General features: G+C 49.7%; 1 protein-coding gene across 8 annotated transcripts in view; it reads right to left on the reverse strand.

The window, feature by feature from the left end:
- Nucleotides 1-4,814: 4,814 nt before the first annotated feature.
- SLC26A6 (solute carrier family 26 member 6) overlaps nt 4,815-17,897 on the reverse strand; it is a 32,551-nt gene continuing 19,468 nt past the window's right edge. For 6 of the 8 annotated variants that reach the window (XM_029050167.2, XM_029050170.2, XM_029050168.2 and 3 more), the window contains 15 exons: nt 15,497-15,649; nt 14,617-14,699; nt 13,376-13,523; nt 13,003-13,116; nt 12,667-12,744; nt 11,733-11,828; nt 11,518-11,624; nt 10,973-11,042; nt 10,462-10,554; nt 9,656-9,763; nt 8,986-9,084; nt 7,644-7,841; nt 6,824-6,878; nt 6,019-6,152; nt 4,815-5,343 (listed from right to left, as the gene is read on the reverse strand). In XM_029050167.2, the coding sequence (XP_028906000.1) occupies nt 5,329-5,343; nt 6,019-6,152; nt 6,824-6,878; nt 7,644-7,841; nt 8,986-9,084; nt 9,656-9,763; nt 10,462-10,554; nt 10,973-11,042; nt 11,518-11,624; nt 11,733-11,828; nt 12,667-12,744; nt 13,003-13,116; nt 13,376-13,523; nt 14,617-14,699; nt 15,497-15,649 (1,551 nt within the window). In that variant the 3' untranslated portion in view covers nt 4,815-5,328. The remainder of the gene's footprint in view (nt 5,344-6,018; nt 6,153-6,823; nt 6,879-7,643; nt 7,842-8,985; nt 9,085-9,655; nt 9,764-10,461; nt 10,555-10,972; nt 11,043-11,517; nt 11,625-11,732; nt 11,829-12,666; nt 12,745-13,002; nt 13,117-13,375; nt 13,524-14,616; nt 14,700-15,496; nt 15,650-17,897) is intronic. The other 2 variants (XM_029050176.2, XM_029050177.2) reach the window with 2 other exon arrangements.

Raw genomic sequence — 17,897 nt, forward strand, 5'->3', positions numbered from 1 at the left:
AACCTGATTATCTTGTATCTACCCCAGTGAGAAGTGCAGTGCCTAACACATAGTAAGCACTTAAATACCAAAAAAGGTGTAAAAATAAATTGAATACTTCCACCTCCCTCCAAAACCACGAGTACATAAACCATTCTGAAGACACTGGCATCTGGCACTCCCAAGGCTGAAGATTTAACCTCACTTGGAACTAAAGAAGATAGGTATTCCCATAACAAGAGTAGGATTTCAGGCAGCCTCCCCAGATTCATCATCGCAGTGTATTTCTACCAAGTTGCTAGGTAACCAGTGAATGGTAAAATTACTGTGGGTTGATGACTCCACCGTTCCCCTTGGTTTCCTCTTGGATTGAATCGCAACTCTTACGTCAGGTCTACAGCAGGCAAATAAATATACTGGGACAGATCCTGTCTTAGGTTTTGAGATTATCTACTTCTTACAGTTATGATGGATGGTCCTGTCAATTCTTCTTTCACATTTCCAGAACCGCCCCTTCTTCTCCATCCAAACAGCCACTACACCAGTCCAGGCACTAGTTATATCTCAGCTTGACTGACTGCATCAATCTCTTCGCTAACCTCCCTACCTACCGTTCAGTCCATATCTCCCCACACCTCAAAAACCTCCAATGGTCGCCCATCGAACTCCACACCAAACAAAAGCTTCTCAGCATCAGTTTTAAGGCATCCAACCAGCAGCCTCCTTCCCACAATCTACTGTCTTCTCCCATTACCCTCCAGGTCACATACTTCATTCCTCTCAAGACAATCTATTTACTGTGCCTTGCCCTTGTCTCTCCCACTGGTGACCTCTTGCTCAAACCCTGGCCTTGCCTGGAATTCCCTGCCTCTTCACATCCGAAAGACCCATTTTCAAAGCTCTTTTGAAATCAGCCAGACCCGACCTTTCTGATCTCTCAAGCCCTCCTAAAGTTCCACCACCCCAAGAAGCCTTCCCACCATTAGTCACATCTCCACAGTCCCATCAGACCAATAACCACCCTCTGTACTTTGTGCACTTCAATCCTATCTTCAGCACTCATGTATATACGTATATTTTTATTTGTTCATATATTAATGTATTTATCTGTACATTCAATGAATTGTTCACTGTTTCATCCTGATGTGCTTGTATTGCTTTTTGTTTTATACTTCTGTCTCTCCCTTTAGATTATAAACTCCTTGAGGGCTGGAAAATGTTTCTTGCTATTGTATTCTCCCAAGTGCTCAGAACAGTGCCTATCACTCAAAAAACACTCAATAAATGTCAGTGAATGTGGGCCACACATTTACAAAGCTAATTACTTTTTGGGGGTAAAATCAGTAGCAATAAAACACATTATTACATATAATAAAAGGAGATGAAATTCCTGCTTTCTTGTAGGTTCAGTGTTAGTGGGCTGAGCTCCCACGGGGATAGGGCCTATGGCCAAAAGATGGGGAAAAAAAGAAGGCAGGAAAGGCAGAGAGACAGAGTAAGAGACAAACGTAGATGGCAGATAGAGACACAGATGAGAGAGAGATATCTCCCCAACACACACAATCACCCAGCTGATTTTCCCTTTGGACAGTAACATATAATGGACTTTATTCCATTAAGAATCAGCACAGCCTAGTGGAAAGAGGAGACCTGAGTTCTCATCCTGGCTCTGCCACTTGCCTGCTATGTGTCTGTGGGCAGGTCATTTAACTGTGCCTCAGTTTCCTCATCTGTAACAGACTCTCCCAGAGGGGCTGTATGTAGCCTGTCGGCAGTTAGTTTGACGCACTAAATCTCTACAGCCCAAGCCCTCTGAGCATTAGGCACTAAGTAGAAAGCTTTGTATACCATTGTGTTTAGACTGAGAGCCCATTATTGGGCAGGGATTGTCTCTATCTGTTGCTGAACTGCACACTCCAACCACTTAGTACAGTGCTCTGCACATAATAAACACTCAATAAATACTATTGAATGAATGAATTAATTTGAACTAAAAATGCAATTTCCTATAGAGAAAGAAAACTCAATTGCCTGGTATAGACACAATATTAGCATTAAATTTTGCAAAAAGCAAAACTAAATGACTCTTGCTAAAATTGAAAACATTTCCTTGTGTTTTATCCTAACTGGAGACACAAAGCAACCAATTACCTCTAACAACCCTTTTACTAAGGGCCTTAGACTGTGAGCCCCATGTGGGACAGGGAACATGTCTCAGCTGTGTTGTAGCTACCCACAGAGCTTAGTCCAGTGTTTGCCACAGAGTAAATGCTTAACAGACACCACAGTTATTAATCTAGAATCTGGGACCTGGCACAACCCTAATCCCCTCCCCGGTGGAGCAGGAATCATCAATTCATTAGATAATAATAATTACAGTACTTGTTAAGTGCTTTCTATGTGCCAAGCACTGTTCTAAGCACTGGGGTAGATAAAAGCTAATCAGGTTGGACACAGATAGCAATGTAGAAGCCACAACTGACTAGATACTTGGCAGCTGTGTGATTGTGGGCAAGTCACTTAACTTCTCTGTGCCTCAGTTCCCTCATCTGTAAAATGGGGATTAACTGTGAGCCTCACGTGGGACAACCTGATTACCCTGTATCTTCCCCAGCGCTTAGAACAATGCTCTGCACCATAGTAAGCGCTTAACAAATACCAACATTATTATTATTATTAGATAACAGCAGGGCCAGAAGACCCCGGTCCTACCAAAAGAATCCTTAAAGGAGGGGAGTCAGCTGGCATGGTAGCCTCCTGAAAAGTGCACAACAGACCTAGATTCTAATCATGCTTCTGTTACAGGGCTGCCGTGACACCCCGGGCAGGTCACTTAACCTCTCTGGGCCTCATCTGCCTCCTAAATAAAAAGGAGATTCTTGCCTTCTAATCCACAGGGATGTTGTGAGGACAAATGAAACCATTGTCTTCAAATTGCTGTGAATGTCAACCCTATTTTAAATTTCAAGGCATGAAGCAGCATGGCCTAGTGGAAAGAGTACAGGACTGGGAGTCAGAGGGCCTGGGTTCTAATCCTGGCTCCGCCAGTTGCTTGCTGTGCGACCTTGGGCAAGCCACTTAACTTTTCTGTGCCTCAGTTTCCTCAACTTTAAAATGGGGATTAAATCCTACTCCCTCCTAACTTAGACCATGTGCCCTGTGTGGGGCAGGGACTGTGTCCTACCTGATAAACTTGTATCTACCTCAGTGCTTAGAATAGTGTGTGACACATAGTAAGCACTTAATAAATACCATTAAAAAATGCTACCTTGCCTAGTGAGCCAAACTGACTCTAGCTGTCGGAATAAGTCTGAGATGCCTTCCTCTATCCTGACAAAAATAGTAAAGGTAAAACAATCTGAGAGGTCACCTTTACTCTAGGACAGATCTGATTGGGGAAGTTCATCTTTACTGATGGTCCAGCCTGGCACAGGACAGATATCACAGTCCTGGAGTTTTGGGATTGAAGCCTGCCAACTCTGGCCTGATTGGCTTTGCAGTCAACAGGCAATCCTAGGCAGTAGCTGCAAAGCCAAAATGATGATGATAATTGTGGTGTTTGTTAAGCACTTCCCTATGGGCCAAGCACTGTACTAAGCGCTGGGACAGATGATACAAGATAATCAGGTTAGGCCTAGCCCCTGCCCTCCATGGGCTCACAGTCCAAGGGGGAGGGAGAACAGGTATTTCATCTCCATTTTACAGATAAGGACACTGAGGCCCAGAGAAGTGCAGCAGAGCCAGGATTAGAACTCAGGCCCAACGACTCCCAGGCCCATGCTCTTTCCACTAGGTCACACAGCCTCCCACCTGCAAGAGCCCTACCATCAAATCTGGGACAAAAAACTTCCCTAAAGTGATAGGGAATGTTACAGAGAGTCTACCCTAGAGAATTGAAGTTTCTCAAGAGGTCTGCCCACAGTAAGCACTCAATAAATACCACTGATTGACTGAGTCCCAGGTAGGAGTATGATAGGCCAAACTCCTGTTCGAGGAGTTCAAACAAATCAAATCAGTTCAATCAAATCAATTCAAATCAAGAGATTCATGAGGTTGTGTTCCTCAGTCCCAGGATAGAGAAGTGAAGCTGCAGTGCGGTCCCAGGGGCAGGGTCAGCAGAACTTCTGCCAACGGGTCAGGTATATTTTCATACCAGGCCTCTGGAAGGCAGGGATACCCCAAGGGGGGCAGAGGAGGGGGCACTGGTGAGGGAGGAATTCTGACCTCTGTCCCCATCCTCCAAAGAAGAGTATACCAGTTTATAGGCCACTACTGTTTGCCTGGTTTTCAGTGGGCTAGTCTGACACTAGTAGTGGGACATCCAAAGAGTGCGGGAGAGAAAGAAAAGTATGGGGAAAGATTTAAGGTTGCTCTATTTGAATAGGCCCTGTGTTCTTAAATAATCTTTAAAGTGCTAAGGCACCTAGTAATTTCCTCTATTTCTCCGCAATCAGGTTGAGATTTGGGGGCTAGTTTTAGCACTAGCCAACAAATCACAGCTTAAGCAACTGCATCCAATTCTACTGTGACTGAGACCCTGAACGTGCCCCCTTTTCCTTCTCTGCCCCAGTCGTCTAGATGTGCATCCGTCATCCTCCTTGTCCCTCTGTTTGTACGGTACGTGTGCGTGAGGGTCTGTGTATCTCAAAGCCTGGCGTCTCAAGCTGAGCCTCCAGCTGCCCTGACTGCTGTAAACAGGGGAGTAAAAAATAAAGTAAAAGGGATGAAGTATATCAGGTAAAGAAAAAATGGGGAAGGGTAAAACAAAAGATAACAAATGAGGTATCTTTGAGAGACAGGAGTGGCAGTCATACAGAGGTATGGAGACCGAGGAGTGGAAGGATGAATTCTTTTTCCAGGTTAAAAACGTCAGAAATTAAGAGGGCCATCTCAAAACCGGAATCTTCTTGGTTTGGGAGCCAAATGGAATTGCACGGCTGAGATTCCAGACCACAGGCAGGCAGGTTGTCTGGCTGGCTGTCTGGCTGGGGTGGTGTAGTCCCACTGCACCGTGGCTTCTCCCTCTGAGCCTCCCCGCTCTTCCTGGCCTCTCGGAGCAGACGCACACTGAGGTTTCCTTTTCCTGCCAGGCCCTCGGGTGGATCCCTGGAAGGGTGGCCTGTCCCTCTCTCACTCGTGCACTCTCCCTCTCTCTCTCTCACTCACACACACACACACACACACACACACACACTCTCTTGGAAGGACAGGAGGGTGCTGCACTGGATCCTGCAGCCCCCTCCCCAGGCAGTCCTCAGCCATGAAACCTGGGGCAGTGGAGGGTGGGTGAGCGTGGCAGCAGCTCCACCTCCTTGCTGCCTCCAGAAGGGGGGCTGCTCCAGTTCACGTTCACATTTTGGTGACCTAGGAAATCAGAGAGAGTGAGATGTTACAGAGGCCAAGGTAGAGGCTCTTCCCCCAACGTGGATCAAATTGTTCCATTCCCTGCTCGCTTCCCACCAGCCTCAACTCCGGCTCCACCTCCCCAACCTTTCCTCACACTTGGGGCACACCCCCTTACATTTGCCAGTTCCAGCCCAAGGCTCCCTGAGACTATTTTTTGCTCCCCCACTCGACCCCAATATCCTCAGCTACTGCCTCTTGAAATCCACCTTGCTCAAGTCCTGGCAATCCCTTTTCCACCCCAGGGCTAATCATGCTTTGTCCAGCCCATTCCTCTCTTCCACCACAATCCATTCGTGGATGAAATGCCCCACACTGGGTTACTAGAGGGAAGACAAAGGACGTTACATAGTCCAACCTTAACCACGAGGATGGATGTCAAGGAGCCCGGAGAGACACACGATTTCTCCAGGCACCCAGACGCCACCAGATGGCCACCCTCCAGCTCCCCGCAGCCCCTGAATTACAGCAGCAGAGCTTTAAAGGGGTTGGAGGAAGACATCAGGCATGGTAGGGTAGGGACCCAGTGGTCCAGGAAGTGGCACTGAGACGGGTTCTCAACCGCACCGAGCATGGAGGTAAGGGAGAGGAGGAGGCAGAATCCTAGATGGAAAGTAGAAGCTATACTCTGCTTACATGGAACTCGGCTGCACCTGAGACCCGGCCTCGGAGGGAGTAGGTGACGGCATCATGCACGGAGGCAAAGACGTGAGCCTTGGTGATGGTCTGGCTGAAAAAGTTGCCAGCTTCCAGCTGGCAAATGACAGACTCTGACGGAAAAACAAGAGCCAGTGACTTTCCCCGTGGCAAAGCCCTGCATCACTCTCCTTCCTTCCAAAAAGTTCATCTTTGGTCTTTTTTCTCCTCTTCTTCCCCTCAGGCATCCAACCCAAAAGGTGCCCCTCTCTGCTTCTTTGGTTTTTACTAATTCTTGGGAATCCAGGTGAATGAGGCCTATCTGGAGTTTTCCACTGCTGCGACCTAGGCTGGGGCACCCCAGGGCTCAGATGGTGCCAAGGAGGCACAGAGGGAGACACCATAAGGGGTACCCCGACAACTCTGGCACCTTCAGAGAAAGTCCTGTGGCCCAGTCTTCTTCAGGTAGATAAAAAAAAAAGGTGTCTGTTGGGAGGGCAAGAGTAAGAAGAAGGATTCCGATCTGCACCACAGCAAGGGGAAGGGGAGGTCCTGGGAGCTAGGCTATCAAGGAGCAGGGCCAGCTGCAGTGGACTTCAGAAGGGGCTGGGTTCTGCACCACAGCAAGGGGAAGGGGAGGTCCTGGGAGCTAGGCTATCAAGGAGCAGGGCCAGCTGCAGTGGACTTCAGAAGGGGCTGGGTTCCAGGGGACCAGTGAGTCAGAGTTGGGTGCCATCTCCTCTGCTGCAAGAAGAGCCACATTCTCTCAACAGAGGAGCCTCAAGTCTGGCAAAGCCCCACAAACCTTGACAGCTGGCAAGATACACGTCGACCTCGATCTCCCGGAAGTCTCCAAAAATCTGCAGAGAAAGACAGGGGAGCTCAGAGTCCTTTAGTCAGCCTCCTGGCTCTCAACGGGATGGATATGGAGTTGCCTGCTCAGGGCTCTGTAAGGAAATCGCAATCTCAGATTCTTTGTGTCACCCATCCTTAGGGGACGGGTGAGGTAGAGGGAGAAGAAATGGGGCCAGTAGAAGAGCAGAACCATTATCATAAAAGAACAGAGTGTCATTAGCTGGGATAGGTTAGGCATTTGAGAAGGCCAGAGGATAGGCTAGATCAATGTTTCCCCCGGTGGGAGTTGGGGAGTTTAGTATACCCCCAAATGTGGGGGGCATTGCCATGTTTGCCCTCATGGCACAAGAGCTTCTGGCAGGGATTGTAGCTGGTGGGGATGGATATGAGCCCACTGTTTATGCAGAGGGAAGGCCGAGATGGTAACATACCAAATTTCACCTGGCCTATCAAAAATCTTTTGGGGGCATCCCGATTGGGCGCTGCTGGCTTAGATGACCTCTCAAAGTCCCTTCCAGTCTGGATGGAAGTCCAGCCAGGCACAGGTCAGGCAATGTACTCTGAGCCCCAGTACCCCTGTGAAGGCCAGTAAGAATGGGCTGAATAACCTATAAGAGCACATGCAACAAAAGCCAGCTCCTCCACGGAGGGGCAGTTGGGAATGGGCATCTGTCAATGGGCTATTGAGAAGACCTCCTTCAGGGAAAGGAGAGTGGCCAGTGTTCCCCACTACTAGACCCCATTCTCCCTGGGACCTCTAGGAGACTCACATTTTTTAAGATCTTGATACAGACGGTATCTACAAAGTTGACAGGAGCAAAGTCAAGGATGAGAGTGTGGAAATCAGGCCTGGGGAGTCCCAAGGACTCCAGAGTCAACTTCTCCTGGGCTTCCAATTGTGTTCCGAGATCCTGCGTGTCTCCGGTTACGCAAACCGTAGATTCGTGCCCATCCTTATCCAATACCTGCTGGGGAAACCCACCATCCAGCATATTTAGCACAGAGCCAGCTGAGTTCTTGGTACATTACAGCCACAGAGGTGGGCAGACTCTCCGGCTCAGACCCTTTCTATTTCCCCAGGTTAAGTATCTTGTATGGGCACAAAAGAAAGGACTCTAAACTGATTCCAGGGTCATTAGTGGTTTCAGATTGTCAAGAAAGGAGAAGAGTTATTGAATCCCAGTGACCCACTCACATCCTTCCATAGAGAAGTAGTGGGGCCCAGTGGTTAGAGAATGGGCCTGGGAGTCAGAGAGACCTGGGTTCTAATCCCAATCTGCTGTGTGACCTTGGGCAAGTCAATTCACTTCTCTGGGCCTCAGCACATCTGAAAAATGGGGAGTAAGATTGTGAGCCCCATGTGGGACAGGGACCGTGTCCCAACCTGAAAGCTTGCAGCTATCTCAGCACTCAGTACAGTGCCTGGCACACTGGCACATAGAAAGTAAAAGTACTTAACAAATACCATGAAAAAAAAATTGTAGCAGGCAGACGACTTGGCCTAGTGGAAGGAATATGGGACCAGGAGTCTGGAGATGTGGGTTTTAGTCCCAGTTACACCACAGGCCTGCTGGGTGACCTTGGGCAAGTCACTTAAACCTCTCTGGGCCCCAGTTTCCTCCTCTATAAAAGAGAGAGAAGGTAGATTGTGAGCTCCTTGTGGGGCAGGGACTGTGCCTGATCTGGTAACCTCGTATCTAACCCCAATGCTTAGGATGTAGTAAGCACTTAATAAACACCATAGTTGTTACTGTTAGCTGGATCTTCAGTTCTTCGGCTAATAGTCCACAGTAGTCCACTCAAAAGGCAAATACAAATACACATACTCACACACAATACGTTCATAATTCTAAACAGAAAGGTATTGGGAGGAAACAGCACTGAGGTCCAGGCAGTTGGGAGAGGCTGGTCTGGGGTTTATCTCCCTTGGAATGAGGGAGGAATAGGGGACATGAAAGGGAATGGGAGGGAGCCTTCTGAATTCAGGGAACCCCTGCAAATTCACATCTTGGAAAACTTGGTGTTAATTCAATGACTCCCTTCCTGATAGAGATTCTGTTTCACACACGGCCTTCTCCCCTCTGAATCTACCAGAGGTCAGTCCTCCCTTACCTTGGTTTTTATATCTTCAATGCTACCTATTCTGACCTGCACAGAGTCAGAGTTGACCCCTTCAGGGACCATAGGAATCTCAGCAGCAGCAGCAGCAGCCTGTAAGTGAAGTCAAGGAGAGAGAGAGAGGGAAGAGTGAGAGTGGGTCCCAAGTGCACACCCTCTCTGGAGCAACATCCTACTGCAAGGAGACTGGGATCAGAACAACCCACCGTGGCAATTCTGGGGCCACTTATAATCCCTGAAAACATGTGCTAGCTTCTCTCCTCTAACACCCTAACCCAGGGCACACGAACTGGGAGATCTGGGATAGGACCCCCTTTAATACCGAAAACAGCCTGTCCTTGTGATTCCCTAAGGAAGAAGTGCATTATTTTCAGGGAGAGGAGGACATCTTTGGTTTAGGGTGGGAGAGCGTCAAAGAGAAGGCAAGAAAGACAGCAGAAGTGGAATGAGGTGATCAAGCACTTAGTACAGTGCTTTGCACATAGTAAGCGCTCAATAAATACGATTTAATGAATGAATGAATGATTGTTCTAGGGGAAAGAGCAAGAGAGAAGAAGGAGATACAGAAGAATTGTAAGTTGAAAGAATTTTGAAAGCTGGCCTGAAGTAGAGAGGCCAGCAAAACATCTCCCAAATTGGCAGATAGCTAGCAGACTCTACTTGCCTTTTTGTCCCTCTTTTTCTCTTCCTTCTCTATCTTGTTCTGTTTTTGCTTCTGCTTCTTGATTAATTTCTTCTTCTTTGTGATCAGATGATCCACATCAATGCCGCACTGAGAGACAGAGAGAGAGAGAGAGCGCACAAGTGCGATCAGGAGTTGGCAGTTATCAATCAATCAGTGGTAGTTATTGAGCACTTACTGTGTGCAGAGCGCTTTAAGAAGCACTTGGGAGAGTACAGCAGAGTCAGTAGATTTGATCTCTGCCCTCAGAGAGCTTACAATCTAACGGGGGAGACGGGCATTAAAAGAAATTACAGGCAACTGAGTACAAGGACAAGGGTAGGGGTGGGGTAAGTGCCTAAGTACTTCTAGGATCAGGACTCAAGTGCACAAGTGATGCAGAAGTGAGGAAAAATAAGGTTGGGAGATGAGAGCTTAATCAGGGAAGGCTTTTTTCTCCAGGCTATCCTGGCAATCATCATCACTGCAAACCTGCAGGGGATGGTCAGGGAAGGCAGGCAGCTGGCAGGCAGAGGGTTTCAGTTCTCCACCCTGAAGCACTGCTGGGAAGAGACACCACCTCCCCCTACCAAAGTGGAGCGGTGCTCAATGATGGGAACAAACAGCTGACACGACAGTGCAGAACAAGGACCAGGTGCCCGCGGGCATGATGCCCCAGGAGTAAGGCGGATCAGGGATGAGCATCAGAGGATGCCCAGAAGGTGTGCACTTTGAGAGCACAGGCCCCTCCCTGCATCAGGTTCCCCTTCCCCTGCCCAATCCCTACTCATTCCTAGTCCCAGTCTCACCTTCTTCTTCAAAGCCTCCGCGTACAACTCGGCGTTGGCAAAATAGAGTGTGGCGGACGAATGGAAGATCTTCACGCCGGGGAGCTCTTTGGCCTGGAACAAAAACCGGGAGAGGGGCTCGAAGGGGAGCCGGGTGGCCCTGGGGCTGCCCTCCGGAAAGGCAGTTCCAAACGGTTGGGTCACAAGAAGGTGCGACAAGCTGGGCAAGCTCAAGTGCTCCAGATTCGCCCGCCAGATCAGATCAGTGGGACGGCTGGATCTCGGGAGCCCCCCTTTGGGGGAGGGAACGTCCCAAGAATTCCAATGTGCCAGGGTTTGGGTTACGATTCCATCTTCCTGTCTTTGCAGGCGGAGGGCCCAGAAACCCTCTCCTGTCGCTGCATCGCACTTGGCCCGCAGGTGGCGAGCGGGGTCGGCAGCTGCCGGGCAACTACCCCACTTTCCTAAACAGCGTCCCCCGCACCCCCCGCACAGTGGGGCAGCCAGGCTGCCGCCTCCCGCCCTGCTTCACCTCCTTGTACTCGGTCACATCTCTGTAGAGGTCTGTCTCAGTCACCTGCCCTAGGATGGAGTACTGTGGTCTGTGGGGTAAAGGACAAACAGACAGTCAGATGGACAGACTGCCGAGGCTCCTTCCCCTCACACAGGCTCTGCCACTGGTCTCCCCCGAGGCAGAGCCCTCCAGCTGGGGAGGGAGGTGGGGGGCTGCCCGGCCATTCTGTCAGGGCCCGGACGGAGGGACTGGGCAGCCGCCCCCGGTGAGAAACCTCATCCTGATGTCCCCATGAGGTTTACGCTCCCTTCCTCATCCAGCGTTTCTTGCCCTCGGGGCCGCGGAGCTGTCGCAGAGCCAAACGGCAGCCAGGCCCTTACTGGCCCTCACCACTTGGAAAGGGTACCCTGCTGGGAGGAAGGTGGAGACTCGGGGGTCGGCCGAAGCGGGGGTCGGCCAAAGGAGGCACGGTCCGGGGTCAGAAGTGTGAGCCTGGGTTGGAGCCCAGTCCCGGCCCCCTCTCCGGGCCCCTCCCCTCCTGGCTTCACGCAGGCCCCGCTTACAGCTGGGTGCGGAAGATGACTGTGAGCAGAGCAAAGGCCACCGAGGCCCCCAGGCCTATGTCCAGGTTCAGCAAGAGGGTGGACATAAAGGTCACCAGCCAGATCATCTGCAAGAGACAAGGATCAGTCTCAGGGCTGGGAAAGTGGGACGCGTGCCCACTGGTCCCTCTTAGCTCTCAATCCCACTTGCCCTCTCCCCAGTCTCACCCCCTTACCAGGTCAATCCGATTGGCCTTCCAAAGGGTCTGGATATCACTGAACTGCTTGAACATCCCCTTCAGATTCACAATGATGATGGCTGCCAGAATGGCCTGAGGAGAAAAGCCCAGCAGTGGTTACCCTCTCCTAGCACAGCCTGAAGAACAGGATGATTTCCAGAGCTCCTTAGTCTCTAACACAGGACAATGGGGCAGAAGAAACAGGCTACGGATAAGGCTTGACAGGGGGCAGAGTGTCCAGAGGCCAGCAACGGCAAGGAGTCATAAGAAATACTGAGCCAACCCTGAGTCGTTGAGCCTACTCCCGTTTCCCCTACCCCTCCTCGTTCCTCACATACATGAGCACAGGCCTGAGAGTCAGAGGACCTGTGTTCTAATCTCTGTCATTTGTCTGCTGTGTGACCTTGAGCAAGTCGCTTCACTTCTCTGGGCCTCGGTTACCTCATCTGTAAAATGGGGATTAAGACAGTGAGCCCTACGCAGGACAGGGACTGTGACCAATCTGATTAACTTGTATCTACCCTAGTGCTTAGTACAGTGCCAGGTGCAAAATGAGCACTTAACAAATATCATAATAATAATAGTCACACACACATCTTTTCAAACATTTACTCGTCTGGGATAGACAGGATTAGCACAGCATCCCTTTCCAGGGTTGCCCCCTCACTGGAGTCAGGGATTAGTCTCAGAACGGGGTTTGGAAGCGGAACTACTGAGGATGGGTCCAAGCTGTACAGGGAATGGAAAAGGGTAGGAAATATGGAGAGGAATATCAAGGGGTCATGGAATCTCACTGCAACGTTGCTGCAGGACTCCAAACCAAGTTCCCTCCCTGGGGTGCAGTCTGCCCATTGGATTTTGATAAAAGCACAAAGGAGCCTTGAGTTGGGGGTTAGGGCGTGGTGGTGTTTAGAGGGAGATTCAGAATTACCTTGGGCAGATCAGAGAAGAGCTCCCCAAGCTTGACGATGATGATTAAGATGACGAGGGAAGAGACAGCTCCTGCCACCTGGAGCAAGAAGGGAGAAGGCTGTGAGAGCTGGGTGCTTCCCCACCATGTGCCCACCCTGACATCCCAACAGCTTAAATCAATCCCATCAAGACTCAGTTTGCCACTCCGCAAGGTGGGGGAGCAATTCAGAAGTGCTCTCTCTCCTGTCCTCTTGTTCCACAGCCCTAGTGGTCACTCTCCCTGACCACACTGTCCCACTGCCCCCTGCAGGACTGTCTGTCTTTCCCAGTTTGGGCTTCAGCAGAGGGTTCTCACCTGGCTGTTTCCTCCTGTGCTCTCCTGCACCAGGCTTCGGGACATGGAGCAACTGATGGTGAAGCACCGAAAGAAGCCTCCCAGGAAGTTGCTGAGCCCCAGGGCAATCAGTTCCTACACAGTGAGGGTAAAGAAAGAGAAGTCACAAGGAGCACCTCTTGTCCGAGGCCTTTCTGGAGTTGAGAGGGCACCTCAGGGTCGTGCAGGCCAGGCTGGGAACACCGATCCACCTTTGCCCTCGAATGGGGATGGGCAGGCCTTTTTCTCAGGCTCCGGAGGGAAGTAAGATTTGAAGAGAAAAGCAGAGAAGGAAACCAGGAAAAGAAAGAGATCAGGTCATGAGTCAGGAGAGGGGCAAGAAAGGTCCCCTTACCTGGTTGCTGTCCACTTTGTACCCATGCTTCAGGGCAAATATTTTGCCCAGAGAAATGGCAATGACATAAGCCACTATGGCAATGGCAAAGGCATTTCCCGCCACCTTCCCGAAGAGGCTGAAATCAGGCATCATTGGTGGGATCAGCCTAGAGCAGTGAGAAAGACAGACGGCTCTGTCAGGATAGGTGAGGCAGAGGCAGCAGATGAGGAGACTAGGGGGAGCTGAACCTGTCTGGTCAGGTGGGGAACAGAAACATCTCCATTAGAAACTGCACCTACAGAAAAGGATTTGGGAAGAGAGATTATTTATAAGTTCCCACATCCTGTTATCACCAGGAACTTTCACCAGGGAAAGAGCCCTGATGTCCTTTCTGTCTGGTTCTGTGAAATGGAGCAAAAGACCTGGTGATCTGCTCCACGAGAACAGTCCAACTGGGTAACTCATGTCAAAACACCCACTTTGGAGCCTTCCCTATCTGGTTAGATTGTCTACATGGAAGAAATCCAGGAGATAATTACTCAGTCTTCCAATTGGGTTGTACAGGCTCAGCCATGGGATCTCAAGCACCCTGCAATGGATTCTGCTGCCTGGAGCTGCTGGGAGATTCCTATGATTGACTCTGAAGGCTCTTCCTAAAAGCCCCATCCTCCCAAGAGGGCCCTAAACCCTCTCCTTGTTTGTGGGAGAAAGTAGGGGGAAGGAGCAGGCACCCAGCATGCAAGAACCTAAGCTGGGGGGGAGGGAGGCGGGGAGTAAGGGAGGGGCAAGAATTGAAAAGGGAGTCCTGGCTAGAGATGGAAGATGTTTAACAACTGCTCTCCTGAGCCCATTGGCCCAATGGAAAAGAAATTCTGAGCTGGCCCGGCAAACTTCCATCCCAGGACAGCGTGAAGGACCACTGAGTCACAGGGTCGCAGGACACCTGAACTCCAGAGAAAAGGTCCATTAGATTATAAAGCTCCCTGAGGGCAGAGAATGGTTCTTTAATGTCTTTCCCTCAGCAACTGGTACAGTGGTCTGCAACAGAAGGCATTCAGCTGATTCAACAGACTGCAACTTCAGGCAGGTCCCCATAGAGGGGCGCATGGTACAAAAGCCTCTTTGCCCTAGGGGCTAAGATGCAGAGCACTTGCTTCAAGGATATGAGACAAAGCTGAGGGAGGAGAAATGGGTGCCATGAAGATCTCTGGTCTTCCCTCTCCCCGTCCTCCCTGAGGGACACACCTGCCTGGCCTCACCCTGTGGGAATGTTGCCCACGACGTCCACACCATAGTTTTTCTGCAGTTTGGCTCCAAAGGAAATCCCGGTGGCTCCAATGAGCTAGAGGGGAGTAAAAGAGAAAGATTCTCGGGGACGTGATGCAATCTTTGACCACTCTTGCCTCCCTGGGGCATCCTCAGTCATACTAGGCTAGTCCTGCAGAGTCAAAAAGGGTTCTGCTGGAGAGATGATGCCTTCCACCTGCTCTGTTATATTGAACACTTCCAAGCGCTTAGTACAGTGTTCTGCACGCAGTAAGTGCTCAATAAATACCACTGATTGAGTCCACCAGTCTCACTGGGAGCAGAGAGTGCTAGTCCCAGAGGGTAGGAGAACCAGGAAGGCCTTTAGGGGCCCAAATTAACCCTCCAGATATAGGAGACATGTGGTGAGACCATTCCTTCCCATGCTACCTGCAGGTACTCTCTCTTGTGCCTCACCCTCTGAGCAGAAAGACACACATCCCATCTGGGGTTACCCTGGCCCCTGGGAATCAAAGCTATTTGTTTCTCCAAGGAACAGCCCCTGGCATTCATTCCATGGCCAGCTGGGGAGAGCAGCTTGGTCACTTGAATGGCCAACACACAGCAAGGTTGTGAGGCCTGGGCTGGGGTGAGGTGAAGCCCTGACCCACCCAGGTAAGCTTTATTAGCACTGGAGAGGATCTGTTCCTGACTCCACTGGCACCTATATAACTACAGGAGCTGAAAGGGGCCTGAGCTCCTGATCCCCCCAGTTTGTACTCCTAAACCCAATCCAGAATTTCCAAGCTTGCCATTCCTGGTCCCGGCCCACCATTCCTGGGTTACTGTTCTCAATCCCCAACCAGCATTTCTGATCCCCTGGGATGGTCTTACTGTGAATAGCTCGATGGGAATAGGCATGAACAGCTTGCTGTGGAACTTCTGGTTGAGTAACTTGACAGCCAGGAGAATGACCATGGCAATCAGGCTTGTCAGCAAGGTGCCCACATTAGTTTGTGGCAGCTTGGAGCAAATCTCAATCAACATCTGGGAGAGAAAGGAGAGAAGCTGAAACCAGCCTTCATGATCATCTTCCCTTGGAGTAACTAACCCAGAAAAACTAAACAGGGCTGGGGGGACTAGTCCCTAGGAAGAGCAGGAGAGGAGAGAGGGAGGAAAGGGAGTGCAGATGGGCATTTCACCAGCTCCCCGATCCTAAGGCCACAACTCAATTGGCAAACTCCCCCATGCCCCTAAATTTGCAATCAGGGACTAGGTGAGAGCCAGGGAAATTAGTGACAAACATTCCTAGAAAAAGTATCAACAAAGAAGTCAGTTTCTCGGATTTGCTCTCAACCCCCCTGGCTCCGTCCCCTTACACAATTCCTCCAGTTTGGAACCCCTTCTCCACATCAAAAAACTCACAGCCCTCCCCATGTTCAAAGCCCTCTTAAAAATCTCACCTTCTCCAACAAGCCTTTCTCTAATTAATTTCCCAGCACCCTGAGTCGTGTCATCCCTTCAGCCAACTCTAGCATTTAAGAGCTTGTGCACAACTTCCTTAGCAATCATGAATACATGTCTGCTTAATTTATTTTTGAGCCTTCTAGTTGAAAATCTTTTTGTTTGCTTCCCCCATTAGAGTGGAAGCTTTTTGTGGACAGGGAACATATTACTTCATTTTTCAGTACTTCTCAAGTGTCTGGAATACTGCACACATCAAGTGGATGCTCAATTAATGCCACTACTACTCACTTGAGATATCATCTCTTAAAGACAGCACACCATTCTCCTGTCATTCTCCCTCCCTGTCCACTGGCCTAGATTGTGGGCCATGGATTGTGTCCGACTTGGTTATCGTGTATATTATTAATAATAATAATGGCATTTGTTAAGCACTTACTAAGTACAGTGCTTGGCACAAAGCATGAGGGTGGATACAAGATGATAAGGTTGGACACAGTCCCTGCCCCACACAGGGCTCACAGTCTAAGGGACTCTACCCCAGTACTTAGTACAGTGCTTGGCATATAGTAAGCACTTAACATAAATCAAAATAATAAGAATAGTAAATGGCAGACAGGAATTTGAAGAGTCCATTAAAGGAGTTTATGGCTAGAGGCTTGCTTGCTTAGACTTTTCAGGGAAAAGGAGAGTTAAAGAGCAAGGGATGAGAGAAGTGGGGAAAAAAAGGGAGAAGGAATCAGGAGGGAAGGAGTGAAGGAATGAGGGCCAGAGATCCAGAAAGGAAGGGCCTGGGTCCTACCCATTTCCTCCCATCCTCAACAACATATGACAGCCCACATCAACCCAGGTAATTCAAAGGAACTGCAGGTTCCAAGTAACAGATCCTTGCAGTGTCCAAGGACCCAGAGATTCCCACTACACTGGGGCATCAAGATTCCTCATGGGTCTCCCGAAGGCTGAGACTGAGTTAAGAGTTTGCCACCTTTTCAATCTGGACTAGAATTTCTGGAGGTAAAGGCAGAAGCATCTGGGGATGCCTCCTGCACTGGCTTAGGAAGAGAATCCTGACATCTCCTCTTTGCCTGAACTCTCCCTTTTCTAGACTTGAGAATCAGCTGAGGCTCTTGAGTTGAACAGACACTGGATGATCCACACCATTAAGCTACTTAGTTGTACACAGGCAGCTCAGGGGACACAGACAGGAATCTGGGCAATAGGGCACCCCATCAATGCCCTAGGGGTGATTCTGGTTGGTAGGAACAAGCAAGAAAATTGCTGTCAGGCTGTAAGCTCTTTTTTTTAATGGTAGTATGAGCCAGGCACTGTAATAAGCACTGGGTTAGATGCAAGCTAATCAGTTTGGACACCATCCGGGGGCTCACCTAACCTCTATGGGCCTCAGTTTCCTCATCCGTAAAATGGGGATCAGATACTTGGTTACCCTCCTTCTTAGATCGGAAGCCCCGTGCGGGACAGGGATTATGTCTTTTACTTCTATTGTATTTTCCCAAGTGCTCCGTACAGTGCTATGTGTACAGCTGGAAGTCAATAAATACTTCTTTTTTAGAAATGGTAATAATAATAATGATAATAATAATTACGGTATTTGTTAAGACCTTACTATGTGCCAAGCACTGTTCTAAGCACTGGGGTAGGTACAAGGTAATCGGGTTATCCCACGTGGGGCTCACAGTCTTTGTCCCCATTTTACAGATGAGATAACTGAGGCACAGAGAAGTTAAGTGGCTAGCCCAAGGTCACACAGTAGACAAGTGGCAGAGGAGGGATTAGAACCCACACCCTCTGACTCCCAAGTCTGTGCTCTTGC

This window comes from Ornithorhynchus anatinus, chromosome X1 (assembly GCF_004115215.2).
Source record: "Ornithorhynchus anatinus isolate Pmale09 chromosome X1, mOrnAna1.pri.v4, whole genome shotgun sequence".
Lineage (NCBI taxonomy): Eukaryota > Metazoa > Chordata > Mammalia > Monotremata > Ornithorhynchidae > Ornithorhynchus > Ornithorhynchus anatinus.